Source organism: Rattus norvegicus, chromosome 12 (assembly GCF_036323735.1).
Source record: "Rattus norvegicus strain BN/NHsdMcwi chromosome 12, GRCr8, whole genome shotgun sequence".
NCBI classification, from domain to species: domain Eukaryota; kingdom Metazoa; phylum Chordata; class Mammalia; order Rodentia; family Muridae; genus Rattus; species Rattus norvegicus.
The window spans coordinates 25,067,842-25,091,505 of NC_086030.1; the positions used below are offsets into that span (position 1 = coordinate 25,067,842).

The following is a 23,664-nucleotide window of genomic DNA, read 5'->3' on the forward strand; positions in this document are numbered from 1 at the left end:
TGTCCCTGCCTTTTCCTTCTGAGTCAAGCATGGTAGTGTACAGTGTGACTATTCTATGATTTCCTGGTGGCACTCCCCACTCCCAAGCCCCACCAAGATTGAACTAAGGGTCTGGATCAAGGTACACACTCGTTGCCCTCATCATCTTTTAGAGTGGCAATAACCCAATTTGGGTTGCTGCTGGGTTTTTTTGCTTTGTTTTAAGTTGGAGCTGTAATTAACCAGACATTTGTGGGAATGCTTGCTTGAACGGAGAAGAGGGTGGATGGGAGGTTGTCGGGTAGGGAGTCATTTAGCGTGCACATGCGCATCTGAGTGTATGCTCGTGTACCACATCCGTGCAGCGGTCGGAGGAGAACTTCAGATCCACCGGAACTGAAGCTACGGATGGTTGTGAGCCAACCCATACAGGTGTTGCGAAGCAAACCACGGTCCTCCCCAAGAGCAGTGCCTGCTCGTAATTGCTCAGCGGCCTCCCCGCTTCTCATTGAGAATCATGATAGATGGACTGCGGCTCTACATGCGGCTCAGCGGTAAAGTGCTTGCAAGCATTCTGGAGGCCGCAGGGTTTGATCCCCAGTGCCAATCAAATTTAAAAAAATCAAATCACCTTGTTTTTATTTTTAGAACGTGTTCCTGCAGTTTCGCGTGTGGTATAAGCTGAGCGATGTACTCTGACTGTATTTCTTCCATGGTCCTCTCCTGTCTCCTCCTCCCCCCCACCAACCCTTCCTCCCACAAAGCCCCTCCCCACTACCCCTACCCCCTCCTCCCCAACCCCCACCCTCACTCCCTCACTTTCTACCTTATTTTTCCAGACATGGTCTCCCATGATTTAGAGCTCCCACATGGGTGATTCCCCAGCCGTGGTGATGCAGGCCTCAGGCCTCGCATTGCCTTATGGGCTCTGAGGGATTTGAACTCTCCCGCCATTGCCTTCAACACTAAACCTGCACCCCCCCCCGCTCCCCGCCCCCCACCGTGGCTAAGCTCTCTTTCCTTTCCTGGGATCCAGTCCAGCTCTACGCGTTAAATTCTGCATTGTTCCTCAGAGTCCCGCAGCTGTGGAGAGAGGGCAGGGGGGACTTGAAGCAAAACAGAAAGGCTGACCAGAACGAAGCTTCAGGCTTCGTTCTGGTGTATGCTTTACAGGAGGTAGCGGGAGGAAGGCGGCGTCCTTGGAAAGGATGGAGCCATGGGGGACAGGCAGACTAAGGGTGGGGCTCTCCCACCTGGCCCCTAACGGGCCTGCCCTAGCTTCCTGTTCCCTCCCTTTCTACAGCACTGAGGTCCGGGAGAAGAGAGGGAGGTTGCGCAGCTCAAAGGTGAAAGTGTTCCGTTTTCAAGCTTGGCAGGGCCAAAAACTAGTCTGCTGAGTTGAAGCCAGGATCCAGGGCTCCCGGCTCCCACAGTTCCCACACGTGGCTCTGGATCTGGTTCTGCTCCCAGACGGCTGACGCTCATGTTGCTGCTCATTCTCCTCTGGCTCTTGAGAGCCTCCCCTGGGGAAGCAGGTGAGGGGGAGCGTCAGGGAGAGAGGGGCTGGTGAGACCCTCGGGACCCGTGAGCAAGAATGGGGTGGGAGTTTGGGGGTGAGGCCTGCGGATCAGGAGGAGCCGAGGCAGGCTCGATGGGGAGAGGTGCAGGGTTCTGCTGCTCACACGTGCATCCCAGAGGGCAGCAGCTGAGCAGAAAGCGCTGCCTGGATTCCGCTCCCTCCGCTCGCTCTCTGTTTCCCCTCCCTGCAGCTGTCCGCACTCCGCAGTGCCCCCCCCCCCAACTCCAGAGCCTCTTTCAGGGGGAATTCTTCCTCCATGTCCTGACACCTTTGCCCTTTGTATCTTCTTCTTCTTCCTCCTCCTCCTCCTCCTCCTCCTCCTCCTCCTCCTCCTCCTCCTCCTCCTCCCTTTCCTCTTCACTCTCTCCCCCTTTCTCTTCTCCTCACTCTGCCTTCTGCTTCCCACCTCACCTTGGGAAACCGGGCTCTCCCAGGTTGGAGAAGCACAGCGGTTATACAGGGTGTAGGAGAGGCTTCGAGGCTGGAACACCAGCATCCCTTCACCAAAGTGGGGGGGGGGACAAGCAAAGGGAGAAAAAAATAGTGTGGCCCCAAGACTACACAGTGTGGGGCTCGCTCCTCAGGCGATGGGGATGCCTGACGCTCACTCCCACTGTGGCTGTCTGATCTTCAGTACAGTCATACATAGCACACGGTGTTATGTGTAATGAATGAAGGGGTTTGAGCCAGGGGTGTTGGCGTATACCTGTAATCCTAGCATTCCTAAGCCTGAGGCAGGATGGCTGAGGGCACCGAAGTTGTGATTGACAGTTTTGCCAGGGAGAGATAAATCTATGTATTTGGAGAGAGGCGGAGGAAGCTTGTTGGGCCCAGGTGTGGCTCAGCATATAAAGATGCTTGCTGGCAAATCTGAGTTCCATCTCTAAGGAGAGAGAATAGATACTCCAAAGTTTGGCTTCCACATTTGCCCTGTGGGTACATGCTCCCTTCCTAATACACGTAATAAGATAAGATAAAATAAAATAAATAAAAAGAGTTTGTTTTGATGCACCAAGTAATCCAGTAGCCAGGAAAGAACCACTATATAAAATGTGTATCCCTCACTGTACGTCACAGACCACGGAGGCCAGAGAACACAGTGGAACTGAGGTTACCTCAGTGGCCTTAAGCTGCCTGACGTGGATGCTGGGAACCAAACCCATGATGTCAGGAAGAGCAGCAGCCACTCACACACACCGCGCTGTCTCTCCAGCTCCTTAAGTGTGTGTTTCTGTGCTCACTGCAGATCTCTAAGCCTTGAAGTCACCATATCCCACGCTTTTCCACTCAGACATCTCTTTCTGGATGCTTCCTCCTCTTCTAGGTCCCTTCACGTCTCTGTGGTCCTCTCTGCCCATCTCTTAGGCTTAGCAGTCTGTGAACTCCCGTCTCTTGCTCCCCTTTGGAATTCTCTCAGCCAGGGAGAGAAAAGGCAGGGGTTGGTTAAAAGATGGGACCCAAAACCCAAGAGGGCTGGAAGACTCCAGACAACAGTAGAGGGGAAGGGAAGATGGGGTGTGGGTAAGAAAGGAGGGGAGACTGGGGTCGGGAGGAGGATCGCTTATTTGGTACTTATTTGGTACTTATTTGGTGCTTATTTGGTGCTTATTTGGTACTTATTTGGCGCTTATTTGGTACTTATTTGGTGCTTATTTGGTACTTATTTGGCGATTATTTGGTACTTATTTGGTGCTTATTTGGTACTTATTTGGTGCTTGCTTTGCGGACATGAGGACTGGAGACTCAGTACTCATGTGAAAAGCTGGGAGGAGCTGTGTGTGCCTAGAAGTGCAGCACTCGGGCCAGAGACAGTGGATCCCGAGGGTCTGCTGGCCAACAATCTAGTGTAGCTACAACAGCGAGCTTCCAGTTAGTGGGAAACCCTTCTCAAGACATTAAGGTAGAAGGCAGCAAAGGAAGACATCTGGTGTGCTGCTCTGGTCTTTGCATATGTACACCTGCACACTCAATATGCATGTAACACACACACTGCATACACATAGCACACACATTGCATACATGTAATACACACTACACACACACACCATACATATAACACATAGAAATCACATATGTATCACATACACGGAACTCACATAACACACATGAATCACATACATATAACATACACACGTACAAACCACATACACATAAAACGCATACAAACCACACATACATAACATACACACACACAAATCATACACATATAACACACACACAAAAAACACAAACACATAACATATACACACAAACCATACACACACAGCACGCACAAAACCATACACAACATGCACACACAAACTACATGCATATGACAGACACAAATATACTCATAACACATATGTACACAAAACACAAACAACTACATTCACATAACACACATATAACACACACATACATAGACTTCACATACATAACAACCCCACCACCAGAAAAAAAAAAACAAACAAAAAACAGACAGGCAGACAGGAAGAAAGAAAGAACAAAAGAAAGAAAGAGTAAGCTGAACTTGGACGCTCAGTAACCATTAAGGAACTGAGGGATCCTCACCCCCACGGCCCCCAAACTCAAAAGGTCCCAGCTTCAAGTTCCTTCCATCGGAGACGCATGTTCTTTGTGACATGGGTGTGGAAGCTGAGAAGTGCCCCCCACAGTGATGCTAATGGAGTGACTGATGAATTCACCCTTGGATTCCTCTGCTCTGTTAACACAGGAACTCCATCCATGACCACAGCCGCCTCTCCCTCACGTATGCTTGGTGCGGAAGCAGCCAGCTCGGCTCTCAGCAGAACACCGCATGCTGGGGGTACACCTCAGTGGCTTCTCAGCCCTCATCAGTCCCCTAATCCAGCTCTCAACAGTGGGGAAGACACCCCCAGGACTGCTGGTATGACCAGCAACTTAAAGCTCACTTACAAGTCATTACTCAGTCCTGACACCGTGACAGCCCCGATGTACAAGTTTGTCATGAAGGTTGAGACCAATCCTCCTACTGTCTTGGTCTACATGTCCACCACCGAGTACATTCCGGTCTCTGGCTTCTCAATCATCACCTCGCACCCCACCACGACCTGTGTAACCATGACCTATGTACCCTTCACCAATTCTTACACCACCACTCCCAGGACTGACACATCAGTGACAGCCATCACTACTACATCACCTACCGTCTCTATGGGGAAAGTGACCTCATCCATGACCTCTGCTTCCACTGTCACTGACATGGGTGGCATACCCACAATAACGTCACCACCTCCTTCTTCTGTCTCAACCATACACACAACCCAAGGTGCTCTGACTTCTTCTACCACGGGGACCACAGGAATGACCACCATGACCCCAACAGGTATTCATACAACATGGCTTACTTATCAGTCTGCTACCGTTCCTTCTCAAATTCCCACGACAACCTCTTTAACGACCATAACGGATAACACTGCCCCACCCAGCACCACAGGCATTATTACCAAACCATTTCCTACAGCAAGCAGTTCGCTCAAAACAGAAACTTCCTCCACCCGTTCCCTGGGTTCCACCAATAAATCAACACTGATTACTTCTGTTGCTAAGGAAAGAACCAGTCATTCAGGTGAGCCGTCCGTAGGGGTGACAATAACAAGCTCTGGGAAAACTACACATAAGCCCATGAGCAACACTCCCAGAGAGGTTGTCAGCACAGCTTCTTCTTACCCACCCACACCAACGACATCATCTGCCAACATGGTGACGATTTCCACATCCGACATGGCTACCTCAATGACCACCAGCCATGTGACATCACCACCAAGTACGTTTCTGCCATCTGCTTCTTCTGATATTGACTCAACCTCCAAAACACCCACACCTGGGACGGTCTCAATTTCCAGTTCCTCAGGACTTGTGGAGACTTCCCGAACCACAGACATACGGTCTTCCCATGGTCCAGACATCCCTACCACAGTATCAGCAGCTACCAGCCACCTGCCTGTAGACACGACAGGTTTCATGGCTACAATGATAAGTCTCGGGTCAGCAAAAACAGCCCCCTATGGGACACTCACATCTGAAACCTTGCCACCTAGTGAAGACACCCAGACCCCTACGAGGACAAGTCTCACCACATCATCTGTGGACAACACTGTTTCGTGGGGCACCATGACAGACTTCACCTCGGCCCAGGAAGCTCCCAGCACGCTGGTAACACACACCAATTTCATTTCATCTTCCTCCACATCAGAGATCACTAATACACTTCTTAACAAATCTCAGCCCTCTACTTCCAGTGTGCTGCCTACACTTTTGAGTACTGAAAATTCTGGAAACACAAGTACCCTTAATACAAGTGTTCCAGTCACATCCACACTCTCTCCATCCATCCTTCCCGGCAGCTCTGGGACCCCACAGATTGACAGTGTCCCCTCAGCTCCAACCATCACCCAGACAGTCCATGTGGCAGCTGAGTCCACCCCGACACCCACAACTCTCACCACACTCACAGCCCCCACACCCACAGGGCCTCCTCCTCCTACATCAGCGGTGACTGGGACAGATCACTCCCCCTTCCCCAGCCACGCTGCCACATTTACTGGAGACACCACACTGGATCCCACCACAGACCTTCCTATGGATTCTCTCCAGACAGAACTCACCACGACCCCTCCGACCCCTTCTTTAGTTGTCTCTACAGACGTGTGGCTTTCTGAGCGATCCAGCCCACCCTCTCCCCTGAGCACTAATGTGATCACATCACCCACAGGTAGCATGCTTTCCTCTTCTCCTGCCCTAGACACACAATCTGTCACCACTGGCATGGTATACACCACCCCTTTCGCTACCTTAACAACAATGCTCCCAATTACCAGTGCCGTGTCTACAGCAGTGTCCCAGGTCAACTCCCCTAGCTTTCCAAACACCACTGTTGGACACAGCACATCAGATATCACCTCTCCTACAACCACCACACTCACACTGACCCCTGACACCCCTGTCACACCCACCACCTGGCCCACCACAGAAACATCTGGAACGGCTACCACACGCTCTGTCACCACAACCACCCCGACATCTTTGCACAGCACTCCTGGCCTCACAACCTCAGACAGTTACTCTATGCACAGGACGTCCACAGCTACCTCTGCCTCACATCCCAACACCCCTGGTACTCTAGAGACACTCACATCTATAGCCTCATCCTCTTCTAGTGTAAGCCTCTCCACAGTCACAGCCACAGACCTCCCTTCCTCATCCACAGGAAACAGTGGTTCACCTACTGTGGTACTCACCTCACCCCACACGCATTCCAGTATATCCACAACCCACACCAGTATCGCCCCATCTTCCCTTCTTGTTAATAGCACAGCAATAACAACACCGGTGAGTACCCCCGATACCGACACACCGAGTACAGCAGCTGCTTTTGGAAGCACTGGAAACACCCAACCACATTCTCTCCCCGTCAGCATGCCTGCCCTAACACTCTCCACATCGATGGCTGAGGTCAGTTTGGGGAACACACAGACAGAAAGTACAGCTCTGAGCAACCCCCACACACTGCGCACGACAACAGAATGGCTTCCAACACCCACAAGCACCCCATCTACAGAGCCTCTTTTAACCACTGCCCGCCTAACTCCCACCACAGACCTCCTTACAGAATCTCTCATGACGGAAATCACAGCCACGTCCCAGATCATGTCTCCACTCACACCCTCTGATCCACTGGTGAACACCAAGGTGGTCACTTCACCTACTACCACTGCTCTGTCCTCTGTGTCTATCTCAAGCATGCATCCGGTCACCACAGACATCACACACAGTGCCCTGTCATCCACCTTGGAGACGGCATTCCCAGCTTCCAGTGCCTTGTCCACAGGTACATCTCAGGCCACCGACTTCAGCTCTTCAACCAATGCCATGACGGCGTTGACATCGGAGATCTCCTCTCCACCCTCCTTCACAGACACGCTGGCCCCTGACATTTCTTTCACATCTACCTGGCCTTTGCTACCCACCTCAGAAATAGCCAGGACGTCTACCACACATTTTGTCACCACGACCACCCGGACCCTATCTCTTGTCACTTCCGGCCTCACAACCTTCAACATCTACTCCACAGATAGGATCTCCACAACTCCTACCACTTCTGATGTGAGGGACACAGGTGCACCTACAGCTTCACCTACCATGGACGTCTCCACCATTCCAACTACATCTCTTATTACATCCTCTACAAGCGACGCTGTCCCACTGGTCACAACAGACATCCCCCCAACCCATGAAGGTTCTATCACGTCAACAGCCCACACCACACATGTCCCTTTTCTTTCAAGCTCCCAGAACTTGGAAACAACACCATTTATGACTTCAACACCTCTGGCACCCAGTAGGACAGCTACACCCTCAGGCACTGGAAACAACTCGAGTCCATTTGCTACAAACCTTCCAGTCACATCTGCATCTTCGTTGTCCCTCTCTACTGGCAGAACAGGAACCAGCCAGACAGGTAGTACACCCTCATCTTCAACCTTCCCCCATTCTCTTGACACAACAGTTGACTCCACCCCAACAGCCACGACCACCAACACATTCACAACAGCCACATCCATCAAACAACCTCCTACTAACCCACCAGTGACTAGCATCTTCTTCACCACCATTATGACACCCACTAGAAAAGCCACAATGACTTCCCCCACAGACCTTTCCACCTGGTCTCTGATGTCAGAAGTGGCAACCACAACGTCCAGCAGCTCTTCCTTAGCCCCATCAGATACATTGACTTCCGGGGAATTCAAGACCTCCACCTCACCACACACAAGTGGGGTCCCATCCTCGACATTTGTCCCAAACTCACAGCCAATCACTGCAGACAGCACACATACTCTCCCACTGTCAACCTTGGTGACAACACTCCCAACTACCAGTGCGACATCTCTAACCACACCTCTAATCTCTTTCCCCAGCTCTCCAACTAGGTCAGTTACAGAATCCGTACCCCATTACACATCTCCTTCCTATACCACGGACACCACTGACAGCTCTTCAACCACCAGGCCCTCTCAGCTCACTTCTGTGACAGAGGAGACGGTTACCACATACACGGCTACCCAGGCCACCTCCCTCAGACTTTCTACCTTTACAAATGTAGAGAGCTACGTGACTGACAGCACTTCTGCGGTCTCCTCCTTACCTATCACACACCCCGTCACCGCCACAGCCTCATCTCGCACCCCCACATCCATCATGGCTGAGCCATTGCTTACCACAGGAGGCGCTCACACCCTCAGAGCCTCCAGCACTCCACCAACCCACGGCCTTTCTTCCTCCATCCACTCCAGCACGGAAACACAACTCGTGAGCACACAACACACCCCGTCCACAAGTACAACAGATAATCCCTCAAATACAGGAAACCCCAGCAGTCAGCCTGTTACAAGGACTCCAGGGATAACGGCATTCTCCTCCTCCATCTCTGCCAGCAGTGCTCTGACTTCCACAGCAAACGGGGTTCTGCCCTCTGTCTCTGACTCAAGCACAAAACTAGTCACAGCTGGTCCCACACTCAGCACGACGATATCTGCCTTGGAGACCACACTCCTAGTTACACAAGCGACATCTGCAGCTACACCTGAGGTGACCTCCCCCAACTCTGTCAGTAGCTCTGTTACCCATTCCCCATCCCACAACATTTCTCCCACCTCAACCTTAGGTACAAGTTCCCCAGACACCTCTGCCCCACCCTCATGGCCCTCCACGCTCCCTTCAGAAACAAGGAGTGATGTCACCACACAGATGACCACCATGGCCACCACTCCCAGCTGGCCCAGCCTCACCTCCTTAAACAGCTACCCCACCATCAGCTTGTCCATGACTGACATCTCTTTAACTCCTGTCAGTTCAGACACCACAGGGACCCTCACACACAAAATTCCATCAACACATAGCTCAGGCCTGCCCACCATGACAGACACAGCTCTCACCTCCTCATCCATGGGCTTCACGGAGCCCTTGACCACAGCGTCACACACTGCCACCCTCACAGTTCCCAGCCTGTCTCCTACTGACTCCACCCCATCTAATCCCACCAGCGGGCACACCGTAACCACTCTTGTCTACACAGCCCACACCACGAGCAGTGTGACAGCTGTCCCCGTCAGTACTGGAAACTCTCCACCTCCCCTTGCCTCGAGCTCCCCTGCTGCATCTGCCTCCTCCTCAACCATCTCTGCCAGTACAGTAGGGACCACACAGAGTGTCAGTGTCCCCTCAGCTCCAACCATCACTCATACACTGCCCTCCTCACCTGAGTCCACCCAGACGCCCACAGCCCTCACAACACTCACAACTCCCACCTCTGTAGAGACTTCCCTTCCTCCCTCGGCTGTGACTGGGACAGATCAACACCCTATCCCCAGCCTCACTGCCACTTCCACTGGGAAAACCACAGAGAATGCTGCCACAGGCCTTCCTACAGACTCACTCACGACGTACACAGCCGGGAGTTCCCCAGTCACATCCTCGGTCACTGTCACAGGCCCACTCACCTATGGCAGATCCACAGTGCCTTCCCATGTCACCTCCAATATGGGGACCTCACACACGAGTACAACACTGTCCTCTATGTCTGTCTCTGGTTCACAGTCAGATGCCACTGGCAGTGTGTCCAGCTCCCCATTGTCTGCCTTGGTGACCTCACTCCCAAGCACTAATGCCACATCTGCAGCTACACCTCAGGTCACCTTTCCCAACTCTTTTAGTAGCTCTGTTACCCAATCACCTTCCCACATCACTTCACCCACCTCCACCTTAGGTACAAGTTCCCCAGACACCTCTGCCCCACACTCATGGCCCTCCACGCTCCCTTCAGAAACAAGGAGTGATGTCACCACACAGATGACCACCATGGCCACCACTCCCAGCTGGCCCAGCCTCACCTCCTTAAACAGCTACCCCACCATCAGCTTGTCCACGACTGACATCTCTTTACCTCCTGTCAGTTCAGACACCACAGGGACCCTCACACACAAAATTCCATCTTCACATAGCTCAGGCCTGCCCACCATGACAGACACAGCTCTCACCTCCTCATCCATGGGCTTCACGGAGCCCTTGACCACAGCGTCACACACTGCCACCCTCACAGTTCCCACCCTCTCTCCTACTGACTCCACCCCATCTAAGACCACCATTGGGCACACTGTAACCACTCTTGTCTTCCCAGCCCACAGCACTGCCTCTGCTCTGACGGGAAACACTCCTGTTCAGTCCCTGGGCACGAGTATTCCGGTCACTTCTGTGTTCTCCTCAGCCACGGAGGGCAGCACTCCTGAAACTACACAGAACGAACCTGAGCCTTCAGCTCCAACACTTCTGCACACATTGTACACAACTGCTGTCTCCACCCCACCACCCACGATCACAGACACACTCCCAGTCTCCTTGTCTCCAGAAGGGAGTGCTCCTACAGCAGTGAGTGGAGCAGGATGGCCTTCCTCCCCTAGCACAGCTGCTACATCCAGTGGGGAAGCCACACTGACGCCTCATACAGACCTTACAACAGAATCTCCCCAGACACAAAGACCCTCAGCTCCACCAACCACTTCTTCAGTCACACCCACTGATACTCTGGCTTCTGGCTCACCTATCCCTTCTTCTCCAGGGACCAGCAGTGCTCTGACTTCCACAACAAATGGGGTTCTGCCCTCTGTGTCTGACTCAAGCACAAAACTAGTCACAGCTGGTCCCACACTCAGCACGACGATATCTGCCTTGGAGACCACACTCCCAGTTACACAAGCGACATCTGCAGCTACACCTGAGGTGACCTCCCCCAACTCTGTCAGTAGCTCTGTTACCCATTCCCCATCCCACAACATTTCTCCCACCTCCACCTTAGGTACAAGATCCCCAGACACCTCTGCCACACCGTCATGGCCCTCCACACTCCCTTCAGAAACAAGCACCACACAGATGACCACCATGGCCACCACTCCCAGCTGGCCCAGCCTCACCTCCTTAAACAGCTACCCCACTGTCAGCTTGTCCACGACTGACATCTCTTTAACTCCTGTCAGTTCAGACACCACAGGGACCCTCACACACAAAATTCCATCAACACATAGCTCAGGCCTGCCCACCATGACAGACACAGCTCTCACCTCCTCATCCATGGGCTTCACGGAGCCCTTGACCTCAGTGTCACACACTGCAACCCTCACAGTTCCCAGCCTGTCTCCTACTGACTCCACCCCATCTAATCCCACCAGCGGGCACACCGTAACCACTCTTGTCTACACAGCCCACACCACGAGCAGTGTGACAGCTGTCCCTGTCAGTAATGGAAACTCTCCACCTCCCCTTGCCTCGAGCTCCCCTGCTGCATCTGCCTCCTCCTCAACCATCTCTGCCAGTACAGTAGGGACCACACAGAGTGTCAGTGTCCCCTCAGCTCCAACCATCACCCATACACTGCCCTCCTCACCTGAGTCCACCCAGACGCCCACAGCCCTCACAACACTCACAACTCCCACCTCTGTAGAGACTTCCCTTCCTCCCTCGGCTGTGACTGGGACAGATCAACACCCTATCCCCAGCCTCGCTGCCACTTCCACTGGGAAAACCACAGAGAATGCTGCCACAGGCCTTCCTACAGACTCACTCTCGACGTACACAGCCGGGCGTTCCCCAGTCACATCCTCGGTCACTGTCACTGTCACAGGCCCACTCACCTATGGCAGATCCACAGTGCCTTCCCATGTCACCTCCAATATGGGGACCTCACACACGAGTACAACACTGTCCTCTATGTCTGTCTCTGGTTCACAGTCAGATGCCACTGGCAGTGTGTCCAGCTCCCCATTGTCTGCCTCGGTGACCTCACTCCCAAGCACTAATGCCACATCTGCAGCTACACCTCAGGTCACCTTTCCCAACTCTTTTAGTAGCTCTGTTACCCAATCACCTTCCCACATCACTTCACCCACCTCCACCTTAGGTACAAGTTCCCCAGACACCTCTGCCCCACCCTCATGGCCCTCCACGCTCCCTTCAGGAACAAGGAGTGCTGTCACCACACAGATGACCACCATGGCCACCACTCCCAGCTGGCCCAGCCTCACCTCCTTAAACAGCTACCACACCATCAGCTTGTCCACGACTGACATCTCTTTACCTCCTGTCAGTTCAGACACCACAGGGACCCTCACACACAAAATTCCATCTTCACATAGCTCAGGCCTGCCCACCATGACAGACACAGCTCTCACCTCCTCATCCATGGGCTTCACGGAGCCCTTGACCACAGCGTCACACACTGCCACCCTCACAGTTCCCACCCTCTCTCCTACTGACTCCACCCCATCTAAGACCACCATTGGGCACACTGTAACCACTCTTGTCTACACAGCCCACAGCACTGCCTCTGCTCTGACGGGAAACACTCCTGTTCAGTCCCTGGGCACGAGTATTCCAGTCACTCCTGTGTTCTCCTCAGCCACGGAGGGCAGCACTCCTGGGACTGCACAGAACGAACATGAGCATTCAGCTCCAACACTTCTGCACACATTGTACACAACTGCTGTCTCCACCCCACCACCCACGATCACAGACACACTCCCAGTCTCCTTGTCTCCAGAAGGGAGTGCTCCTACAGCAGTGAGTGGAGCAGGATGGCCTTCCTCCCCTAGCACAGCTGCTACATCCAGTGGGGAAGCCACACTGACGCCTCATACAGACCTTACAACAGAATCTCCCCAGACACAAAGACCCTCAGCTCCACCAACCACTTCTTCAGTCACACCCACTGATACTCTGGCTTCTGGCTCACCTATCCCTTCTTCTCCAGGGACCAGCAGTGCTCTGACTTCCACAACAAATGGGGTTCTGCCCTCTGTGTCTGACTCAAGCACAAAACTAGTCACAGCTGGTCCCACACTCAGCACGACGATATCTGCCTTGGAGACCACACTCCCAGTTACACAAGCGACATCTGCAGCTACACCTGAGGTGACCTCCCCCAACTCTGTCAGTAGCTCTGTTACCCATTCCCCATCCCACAACATTTCTCCCACCTCCACCTTAGGTACAAGATCCCCAGACACCTCTGCCACACCGTCATGGCCCTCCACACTCCCTTCAGAAACAAGCACCACACAGATGACCACCATGGCCACCACTCCCAGCTGGCCCAGCCTCACCTCCTTAAACAGCTACCCCACTGTCAGCTTGTCCACGACTGACATCTCTTTAACTCCTGTCAGTTCAGACACCACAGGGACCCTCACACACAAAATTCCATCAACACATAGCTCAGGCCTGCCCACCATGACAGACACAGCTCTCACCTCCTCATCCATGGGCTTCACGGAGCCCTTGACCTCAGTGTCACACACTGCAACCCTCACAGTTCCCAGCCTGTCTCCTACTGACTCCACCCCATCTAATCCCACCAGCGGGCACACCGTAACCACTCTTGTCTACACAGCCCACACCACGAGCAGTGTGACAGCTGTCCCTGTCAGTAATGGAAACTCTCCACCTCCCCTTGCCTCGAGCTCCCCTGCTGCATCTGCCTCCTCCTCAACCATCTCTGCCAGTACAGTAGGGACCACACAGAGTGTCAGTGTCCCCTCAGCTCCAACCATCACCCATACACTGCCCTCCTCACCTGAGTCCACCCAGACGCCCACAGCCCTCACAACACTCACAACTCCCACCTCTGTAGAGACTTCCCTTCCTCCCTCGGCTGTGACTGGGACAGATCAACACCCTATCCCCAGCCTCGCTGCCACTTCCACTGGGAAAACCACAGAGAATGCTGCCACAGGCCTTCCTACAGACTCACTCTCGACGTACACAGCCGGGCGTTCCCCAGTCACATCCTCGGTCACTGTCACTGTCACAGGCCCACTCACCTATGGCAGATCCACAGTGCCTTCCCATGTCACCTCCAATATGGGGACCTCACACACGAGTACAACACTGTCCTCTATGTCTGTCTCTGGTTCACAGTCAGATGCCACTGGCAGTGTGTCCAGCTCCCCATTGTCTGCCTCGGTGACCTCACTCCCAAGCACTAATGCCACATCTGCAGCTACACCTCAGGTCACCTTTCCCAACTCTTTTAGTAGCTCTGTTACCCAATCACCTTCCCACATCACTTCACCCACCTCCACCTTAGGTACAAGTTCCCCAGACACCTCTGCCCCACCCTCATGGCCCTCCACGCTCCCTTCAGGAACAAGGAGTGCTGTCACCACACAGATGACCACCATGGCCACCACTCCCAGCTGGCCCAGCCTCACCTCCTTAAACAGCTACCACACCATCAGCTTGTCCACGACTGACATCTCTTTACCTCCTGTCAGTTCAGACACCACAGGGACCCTCACACACAAAATTCCATCTTCACATAGCTCAGGCCTGCCCACCATGACAGACACAGCTCTCACCTCCTCATCCATGGGCTTCACGGAGCCCTTGACCACAGCGTCACACACTGCCACCCTCACAGTTCCCACCCTCTCTCCTACTGACTCCACCCCATCTAAGACCACCATTGGGCACACTGTAACCACTCTTGTCTACACAGCCCACAGCACTGCCTCTGCTCTGACGGGAAACACTCCTGTTCAGTCCCTGGGCACGAGTATTCCAGTCACTCCTGTGTTCTCCTCAGCCACGGAGGGCAGCACTCCTGGGACTGCACAGAACGAACATGAGCATTCAGCTCCAACACTTCTGCACACATTGTACACAACTGCTGTCTCCACCCCACCACCCACGATCACAGACACACTCCCAGTCTCCTTGTCTCCAGAAGGGAGTGCTCCTACAGCAGTGAGTGGAGCAGGATGGCCTTCCTCCCCTAGCACAGCTGCTACATCCAGTGGGGAAGCCACACTGACGCCTCATACAGACCTTACAACAGAATCTCCCCAGACACAAAGACCCTCAGCTCCACCAACCACTTCTTCAGTCACACCCACTGATACTCTGGCTTCTGGCTCACCTATCCCTTCTTCTCCAGGGACCAGCAGTGCTCTGACTTCCACAACAAATGGGGTTCTGCCCTCTGTGTCTGACTCAAGCACAAAACTAGTCACAGCTGGTCCCACACTCAGCACGACGATATCTGCCTTGGAGACCACACTCCCAGTTACACAAGCGACATCTGCAGCTACACCTGAGGTGACCTCCCCCAACTCTGTCAGTAGCTCTGTTACCCATTCCCCATCCCACAACATTTCTCCCACCTCCACCTTAGGTACAAGATCCCCAGACACCTCTGCCACACCGTCATGGCCCTCCACACTCCCTTCAGAAACAAGCACCACACAGATGACCACCATGGCCACCACTCCCAGCTGGCCCAGCCTCACCTCCTTAAACAGCTACCCCACTGTCAGCTTGTCCACGACTGACATCTCTTTAACTCCTGCCACTATAGAGACCATGAGGACTCTCACATCCACCATTCCATCAACACATAGCTCAGGCCTGCCCACCATGACAGACACAGCTCTCACCTCCTCATCCATGGGCTTCACGGAGCCCTTGACCTCAGTGTCACACACTGCAACCCTCACAGTTCCCAGCCTGTCTCCTACTGACTCCACCCCATCTAATCCCACCAGCGGGCACACCGTAACCACTCTTGTCTACACAGCCCACACCACGAGCAGTGTGACAGCTGTCCCCGTCAGTACTGGAAACTCTCCACCTCCCCTTGCCTCGAGCTCCCCTGCTGCATCTGCCTCCTCCTCAACCATCTCTGCCAGTACAGTAGGGACCACACAGAGTGTCAGTGTCCCCTCAGCTCCAACCATCACCCATACACTGCCCTCCTCACCTGAGTCCACCCAGACGCCCACAGCCCTCACAACACTCACAACTCCCACCTCTGTAGAGACTTCCCTTCCTCCCTCGGCTGTGACTGGGACAGATCAACACCCTATCCCCAGCCTCGCTGCCACTTCCACTGGGAAAACCACAGAGAATGCTGCCACAGGCCTTCCTACAGACTCACTCACGACGTACACAGCCGGGCGTTCCCCAGTCACATCCTCGGTCACTGTCACTGTCACAGGCCCACTCACCTATGGCAGATCCACAGTGCCTTCCCATGTCACCTCCAATATGGGGACCTCACACACGAGTACAACACTGTCCTCTATGTCTGTCTCTGGTTCACAGTCAGATGCCACTGGCAGTGTGTCCAGCTCCCCATTGTCTGCCTTGGTGACCTCACTCCCAAGCACTAATGCCACATCTGCAGCTACACCTCAGGTCACCTTTCCCAACTCTTTTAGTAGCTCTGTTACCCAATCACCTTCCCACATCACTTCACCCACCTCCACCTTAGGTACAAGTTCCCCAGACACCTCTGCCCCACCCTCATGGCCCTCCACGCTCCCTTCAGAAACAAGGAGTGCTGTCACCACACAGATGACCACCATGGCCACCACTCCCAGCTGGCCCAGCCTCACCTCCTTAAACAGCTACCCCACCATCAGCTTGTCCATGACTGACATCTCTTTAACTCCTGTCAGTTCAGACACCACAGGGATCCTCACACACAAAATTCCATCTTCACATAGCTCAGGCCTGCCCACCATGACAGACACAGCTCTCACCTCCTCATCCATGGGCTTCATGGAGCCCTTGACCACAGCGTCACACACTGCCACCCTCACAGTTCCCAGCCTGTCTCCTACTGACTCCACCCCATCTAAGACCACCATTGGGCACACTGTAACCACTCTTGTCTTCCCAGCCCACAGCACTGCCTCTGCTCTGACGGGAAACACTCCTGTTCAGTCCCTGGGCACGAGTATTCCGGTCACTTCTGTGTTCTCCTCAGCCACGGAGGGCAGCACTCCTGAAACTACACAGAACGAACCTGAGCCTTCAGCTCCAACACTTCTGCACACATTGTACACAACTGCTGTCTCCACCCCACCACCCACGATCACAGACACACTCCCAGTCTCCTTGTCTCCAGAAGGGAGTGCTCCTACAGCAGTGAGTGGAGCAGGATGGCCTTCCTCCCCTAGCACAGCTGCTACATCCAGTGGGGAAGCCACACTGACGCCTCATACAGACCTTACAACAGAATCTCCCCAGACACAAAGACCCTCAGCTCCACCAACCACTTCTTCAGTCACACCCACTGATACTCTGGCTTCTGGCTCACCTATCCCTTCTTCTCCAGGGACCAGCAGTGCTCTGACTTCCACAACAAATGGGGTTCTGCCCTCTGTGTCTGACTCAAGCACAAAACTAGTCACAGCTGGTCCCACACTCAGCACGACGATATCTGCCTTGGAGACCACACTCCCAGTTACACAAGCGACATCTGTAGCTACACCTGAGGTGACCTCCCCCAACTCTGTCAGTAGCTCTGTTACCCATTCCCCATCCCACAACATTTCTCCCACCTCCACCTTAGGTACAAGATCCCCAGACACCTCTGCCACACCGTCATGGCCCTCCACACTCCCTTCAGAAACAAGCACCACACAGATGACCACCATGGCCACCACTCCCAGCTGGCCCAGCCTCACCTCCTTAAACAGCTACCCCACTGTCAGCTTGTCCACGACTGACATCTCTTTAACTCCTGCCACTATAGAGACCATGAGGACTCTCACATCCACCATTCCATCAACACATAGCTCAGGCCTGCCCACCATGACAGACACAGCTCTCACCTCCTCATCCATGGGCTTCACGGAGCCCTTGACCTCAGTGTCACACACTGCAACCCTCACAGTTCCCAGCCTGTCTCCTACTGACTCCACCCCATCTAATCCCACCAGCGGGCACACCGTAACCACTCTTGTCTACACAGCCCACACCACGAGCAGTGTGACAGCTGTCCCCGTCAGTACTGGAAACTCTCCACCTCCCCTTGCCTCGAGCTCCCCTGCTGCATCTGCCTCCTCCTCAACCATCTCTGCCAGTACAGTAGGGACCACACAGAGTGTCAGTGTCCCCTCAGCTCCAACCATCACCCATACACTGCCCTCCTCACCTGAGTCCACCCGGACACCCACAGCCCTCACAACACTCACAACTCCCACCTCTGTAGAGACTTCCCTTCCTCCCTCGGCTGTGACTGGGACAGATCAACACCCTATCCCAAGCCTCGCTGCCACTTCCACTGGGAAAACCACAGAGAATGCTGCCACAGGCCTTCCTACAGACTCACTCACGACGTACACAGCCGGGCGTTCCCCAGTCACATCCTCGGTCACTGTCACTGTCACAGGCCCACTCACCTATGGCAGATCCACAGTGCCTTCCCATGTCACCTCCAATATGGGGACCTCACACACGAGTACAACACTGTCCTCTATGTCTGTCTCTGGTTCACAGTCAGATGCCACTGGCAGTGTGTCCAGCTCCCCATTGTCTGCCTTGGTGACCTCACTCCCAAGCACTAATGCCACATCTGCAGCTACACCTCAGGTCACCTTTCCCAACTCTTTTAGTAGCTCTGTTACCCATTCCCCATCCCACACCACTTCTCCCACCTCCACCTTAGGTACAAGTTCCCCAGACACCTCTGCCCCACCCTCATGGCCCTCCACGCTCCCTTCAGAAACAAGGAGTGATGTCACCACACAGATGACCACCATGGCCACCACTCCCAGCTGGCCCAGCCTCACCTCCTTAAACAGCTACCCCACCATCAGCTTGTCCACGACTGACATCTCTTTACCTCCTGTCAGTTCAGACACCACAGGGACCCTCACACACAAAATTCCATCTTCACATAGCTCAGGCCTGCCCACCATGACAGACACAGCTCTCACCTCCTCATCCATGGGCTTCACGGAGCCCTTGACCACAGTGTCACACACTGCATCCCTCACAGTTCCCACCCTCTCTCCTACTGACTCCACCCCTTCTAATCCCACCAGCGGGGACACTGTAACCACTCTTGTCTACACAGCCCACACCACGAGCAGTGTGACAGGTCTCCCCGTCAGTACTGGAAACTCTCCACCTCCCCTTGTCTTGAGCTCCCCTGCTGCATCTGCCTCCTCCTCAACCATCTCTGCCAGTACAGTAGGGACCACACAGAGTGTCAGTGTCCCCTCAGCTCCAACCATCACCCATACACTGCCCTCCTCACCTGAGTCCACCCAGACGCCCACAGCCCTCACAACACTCACAACTCCCACCTCTGTAGAGACTTCCCTTCCTCCCTCGGCTGTGACTGGGACAGATCAACACCCTATCCCCAGCCTCGCTGCCACTTCCACTGGGAAAACCACAGAGAATGCTGCCACAGGCCTTCCTACAGACTCACTCACGACGTACACAGCCGGGCGTTCCCCAGTCACATCCTCGGTCACTGTCACTGTCACAGGCCCACTCACCTATGGCAGATCCACAGTGCCTTCCCATGTCACCTCCAATATGGGGACCTCACACACGAGTACAACACTGTCCTCTATGTCTGTCTCTGGTTCACAGTCAGATGCCACTGGCAGTGTGTCCAGCTCCCCATTGTCTGCCTTGGTGACCTCACTCCCAAGCACTAATGCCACATCTGCAGCTACACCTCAGGTCACCTTTCCCAACTCTTTTAGTAGCTCTGTTACACAATCACCTTCCCACATCACTTCACCCACCTCCACCTTAGGTACAAGTTCCCCAGACACCTCTGCCCCACCCTCATGGCCCTCCACGCTCCCTTCAGAAACAAGCACCACACAGATGACCACCATGGCCACCACTCCCAGCTGGCCCAGCCTCACCTCCTTAAACAGCTACCCCACTGTCAGCTTGTCCACGACTGACATCTCTTTACCTCCTGCCACTACAGAGACCATGAGGACTCTCACATCCACCATTCCATCTTCACATAGCTCAGGCCTGCCCACCATGACAGACACAGCTCTCACCTCCTCATCCATGGGCTTCACGGAGCCCTTGACCACAGCGTCACACACTGCCACCCTCACAGTTCCCAGCCTGTCTCCTACTTACTCCACCCCATCTAATCCCACCAGCGGGCACACCGTAACCACTCTTGTCTACACAGCCCACACCACGAGCAGTGTGACAGCTGTCCCCGTCAGTACTGGAAACTCTCCACCTCCCCTTGCCTCGAGCTCCCCTGCTGCATCTGCCTCCTCCTCAACCATCTCTGCCAGTACAGTAGGGACCACACAGAGTGTCAGTGTCCCCTCAGCTCCAACCATCACCCATACACTGCCCTCCTCACCTGAGTCCACCCAGACGCCCACAGCCCTCACAACACTCACAACTCCCACCTCTGTAGAGACTTCCCTTCCTCCCTCGGCTGTGACTGGGACAGATCAACACCCTATCCCCAGCCTCGCTGCCACTTCCACTGGGAAAACCACAGAGAATGCTGCCACAGGCCTTCCTACAGACTCACTCACGACGTACACAGCCGGGCGTTCCCCAGTCACATCCTCGGTCACTGTCACTGTCACAGGCCCACTCACCTATGGCAGATCCACAGTGCCTTCCCATGTCACCTCCAATATGGGGACCTCACACACGAGTACAACACTGTCCTCTATGTCTGTCTCTGGTTCACAGTCAGATGCCACTGGCAGTGTGTCCAGCTCCCCATTGTCTGCCTTGGTGACCTCACTCCCAAGCACTAATGCCACATCTGCAGCTACACCTCAGGTTACCTCTCCCAACTCTGTTAGTAGCTCTGTTACCCATTCCCCATCCCACATCACTTCACCCACCTCCACCTTAGGTACAAGTTCCCCAGACACCTCTGCCCCACCCTCATGGCCCTCCACGCTCCCTTCAGAAACAAGGAGTGCTGTCACCACACAGATGACCACCATGGCCACCACTCCCAGCTGGCCCAGCCTCACCTCCTTAAACAGCTACCCCACCATCAGCTTGTCCACGACTGACATCTCTTTACCTCCTGTCAGTTCAGACACCACAGGGACCCTCACACACAAAATTCCATCTTCACATAGCTCAGGCCTGCCCACCATGACAGACACAGCTCTCACCTCCTCATCCATGGGCTTCACGGAGCCCTTGACCACAGTGTCACACACTGCATCCCTCACAGTTCCCACCCTCTCTCCTACTGACTCCACCCCTTCTAATCCCACCAGCGGGGACACTGTAACCACTCTTGTCTACACAGCCCACACCACGAGCAGTGTGACAGGTCTCCCCGTCAGTACTGGAAACTCTCCACCTCCCCTTGCCTTGAGCTCCCCTGCTGCATCTGCCTCCTCCTCAACCATCTCTGCCAGTACAGTAGGGACCACACAGAGTGTCAGTGTCCCCTCAGCTCCAACCATCACCCATACACTGCCCTCCTCACCTGAGTCCACCCAGACGCCCACAGCCCTCACAACACTCACAACTCCCACCTCTGTAGAGACTTCCCTTCCTCCGTCGACAGTGGTAACCTCTTTTGCTACCTTGATCTCTTCTACACCCACAGTGATAATGTCTGCCTCCCAGTCTTTTCCGGCTACTAGACCAGTGCTAAGTACTACTGCTAGGTCTCTTTCTCCCTTCCCCCTTAGCTCCAGTACAGAAGCTATAACCTCCTCTCTAGCGACATCCTTTCCTCCTTCTTCAACCACCAGAACATCTCCAACCACCTCCCTGCTCTCCACAGCTCAGACCCAATCAACCCCTTTCTCTTATATCTCTCTCCCTTCTACTACACCCTGTCCAGAAACCATCACCATCACCATAGTCCCCAGCTCTCCCTCGACTCCGTGTGTTGACATCAATCCTAGTACCGGGGTGACATCTGCTCCCATCACCCCGTTCTCAATCATTCCCTCTTCCACCAAAATGGTTACCTCCTCCAGTTATACCAGTGAAAGACCATTCCTCCCCACGCATTTGGATACCCCTACTATGACACCAGAAACAGAGCCCCCAGACACCGTCACGGATGCTCCTAGCTCGACGGACACGAGGGCAATAGTTACAGACACAGTTAGCACCTCAGCATCCACCTGGGACAACCAGTTGAGTGCCACCTCTGTCACCACCCCAAATATGCTCGACTCCATCAGCGTCCCCTCAAGCCTGAAACCAAGCAACAGTGTTCCAACGACCGCAACGTCAAGCAAGGTGATCTACCCTGTTCGGTCGACCATAAAGACGCCAGAGACATCGGTGTCCACCACGAAGCCCCCTACCACTCTTACATCGAGATCAACCTCAACCTCTACTCCGACGACTACACCGGCGAGCTTGACCACGACCCCAGGTTGGACCTCTTATCTTCTGTTTTGTTTCTTTCCCCATTCTTTCCTTGTTTACTCGAGTTCTGTGTCACCGAGGTCAGGTTCTCGTTAGACTTCTCATTGTACCTGTGCTTCCCAGGCGTTTGTGACAATGGTGGCACTTGGGAGAAGGACCGGTGCATTTGCCTTCCTGGCTTCTCTGGAGACCACTGTCAAGATCTGGATAACAGATGCCAGAATGGGGGTTCATGGAATGGCATCAGGTGTGTCTGCCCCAGCACCTTCCAGGGCTCTTTCTGTGAGCTGCCAGTGGAGCAGTTAGAAATAGGTGAGTGGCCAGAGCCACGAGCTCCGGTCTCCTCCTTAGAGAAGCCCTGTGCGCTCTGCTCCCCTCTCTCTCATCCACTCCTGACTTCTCTCCCATGCCCTCTGCTACTCCACATACACACGCCCTTCACCCTAAACCTCCGGCAGGCTTCCCCTACCTTCTTTGAGCTCTGAACCGTACTGTTTCCCAATGGCTGCCACAGTGAATGACCTCAGAGCTAGTAGCTGTAGTGCAGTGCTGTGGATTACGAGTCTCTCTTGGTTGCTTCTTCCATGGCTGTGCTCGAATCCCTGACAACAGCATTTTTTTTTTTGAGATAGGGTTTTGTTTTGTGACCCTGGAACTCACTCTGTAGATCAGGCTGGCTTAACACTCACAGAGATCTCCCTGCCTCTGTCTCTTCAGAGGTGGGACTACAGATGGCACCATCGTGAGTGGAGAGACATGCAATTTAAGGTAGAAAGGGTTGACTGTGGCTCACGGGCTAAGGGTGCACAGTCCATCATGGCGGAGAAGGCATGGCGGCATCTGGTCCCATGGTACCCATAGTCAGGAAGCTGAGAGAGAAG

At 54.0% G+C, this 23,664-nt stretch overlaps 2 protein-coding genes across 2 annotated transcripts; both read left to right on the forward strand.

The window, feature by feature from the left end:
• The first annotated feature begins 1,115 nt into the window (after positions 1 to 1,115).
• LOC120095953 (mucin-3A-like) lies at positions 1,116 to 11,855 on the forward strand. The gene is made up of 3 exons (XM_063271915.1): positions 1,116 to 1,514; positions 4,272 to 11,605; positions 11,835 to 11,855. The coding sequence occupies exons 1-3, from the start codon at positions 1,463 to 1,465 to the stop codon at positions 11,853 to 11,855; spliced, it is 7,407 nt and encodes a 2,468-aa protein (XP_063127985.1). The 5' UTR covers positions 1,116 to 1,462.
• Positions 11,856 to 14,886: 3,031 nt separating this feature from the next.
• Positions 14,887 to 23,653, forward strand: Muc3a (mucin 3A, cell surface associated). The gene is made up of 2 exons (XM_017598595.3): positions 14,887 to 22,790; positions 22,907 to 23,653. The coding sequence occupies exons 1-2, from the start codon at positions 14,966 to 14,968 to the stop codon at positions 23,266 to 23,268; spliced, it is 8,187 nt and encodes a 2,728-aa protein (XP_017454084.3). The 5' UTR covers positions 14,887 to 14,965; the 3' UTR covers positions 23,269 to 23,653.
• The last annotated feature ends 11 nt before the right edge of the window (positions 23,654 to 23,664 follow it).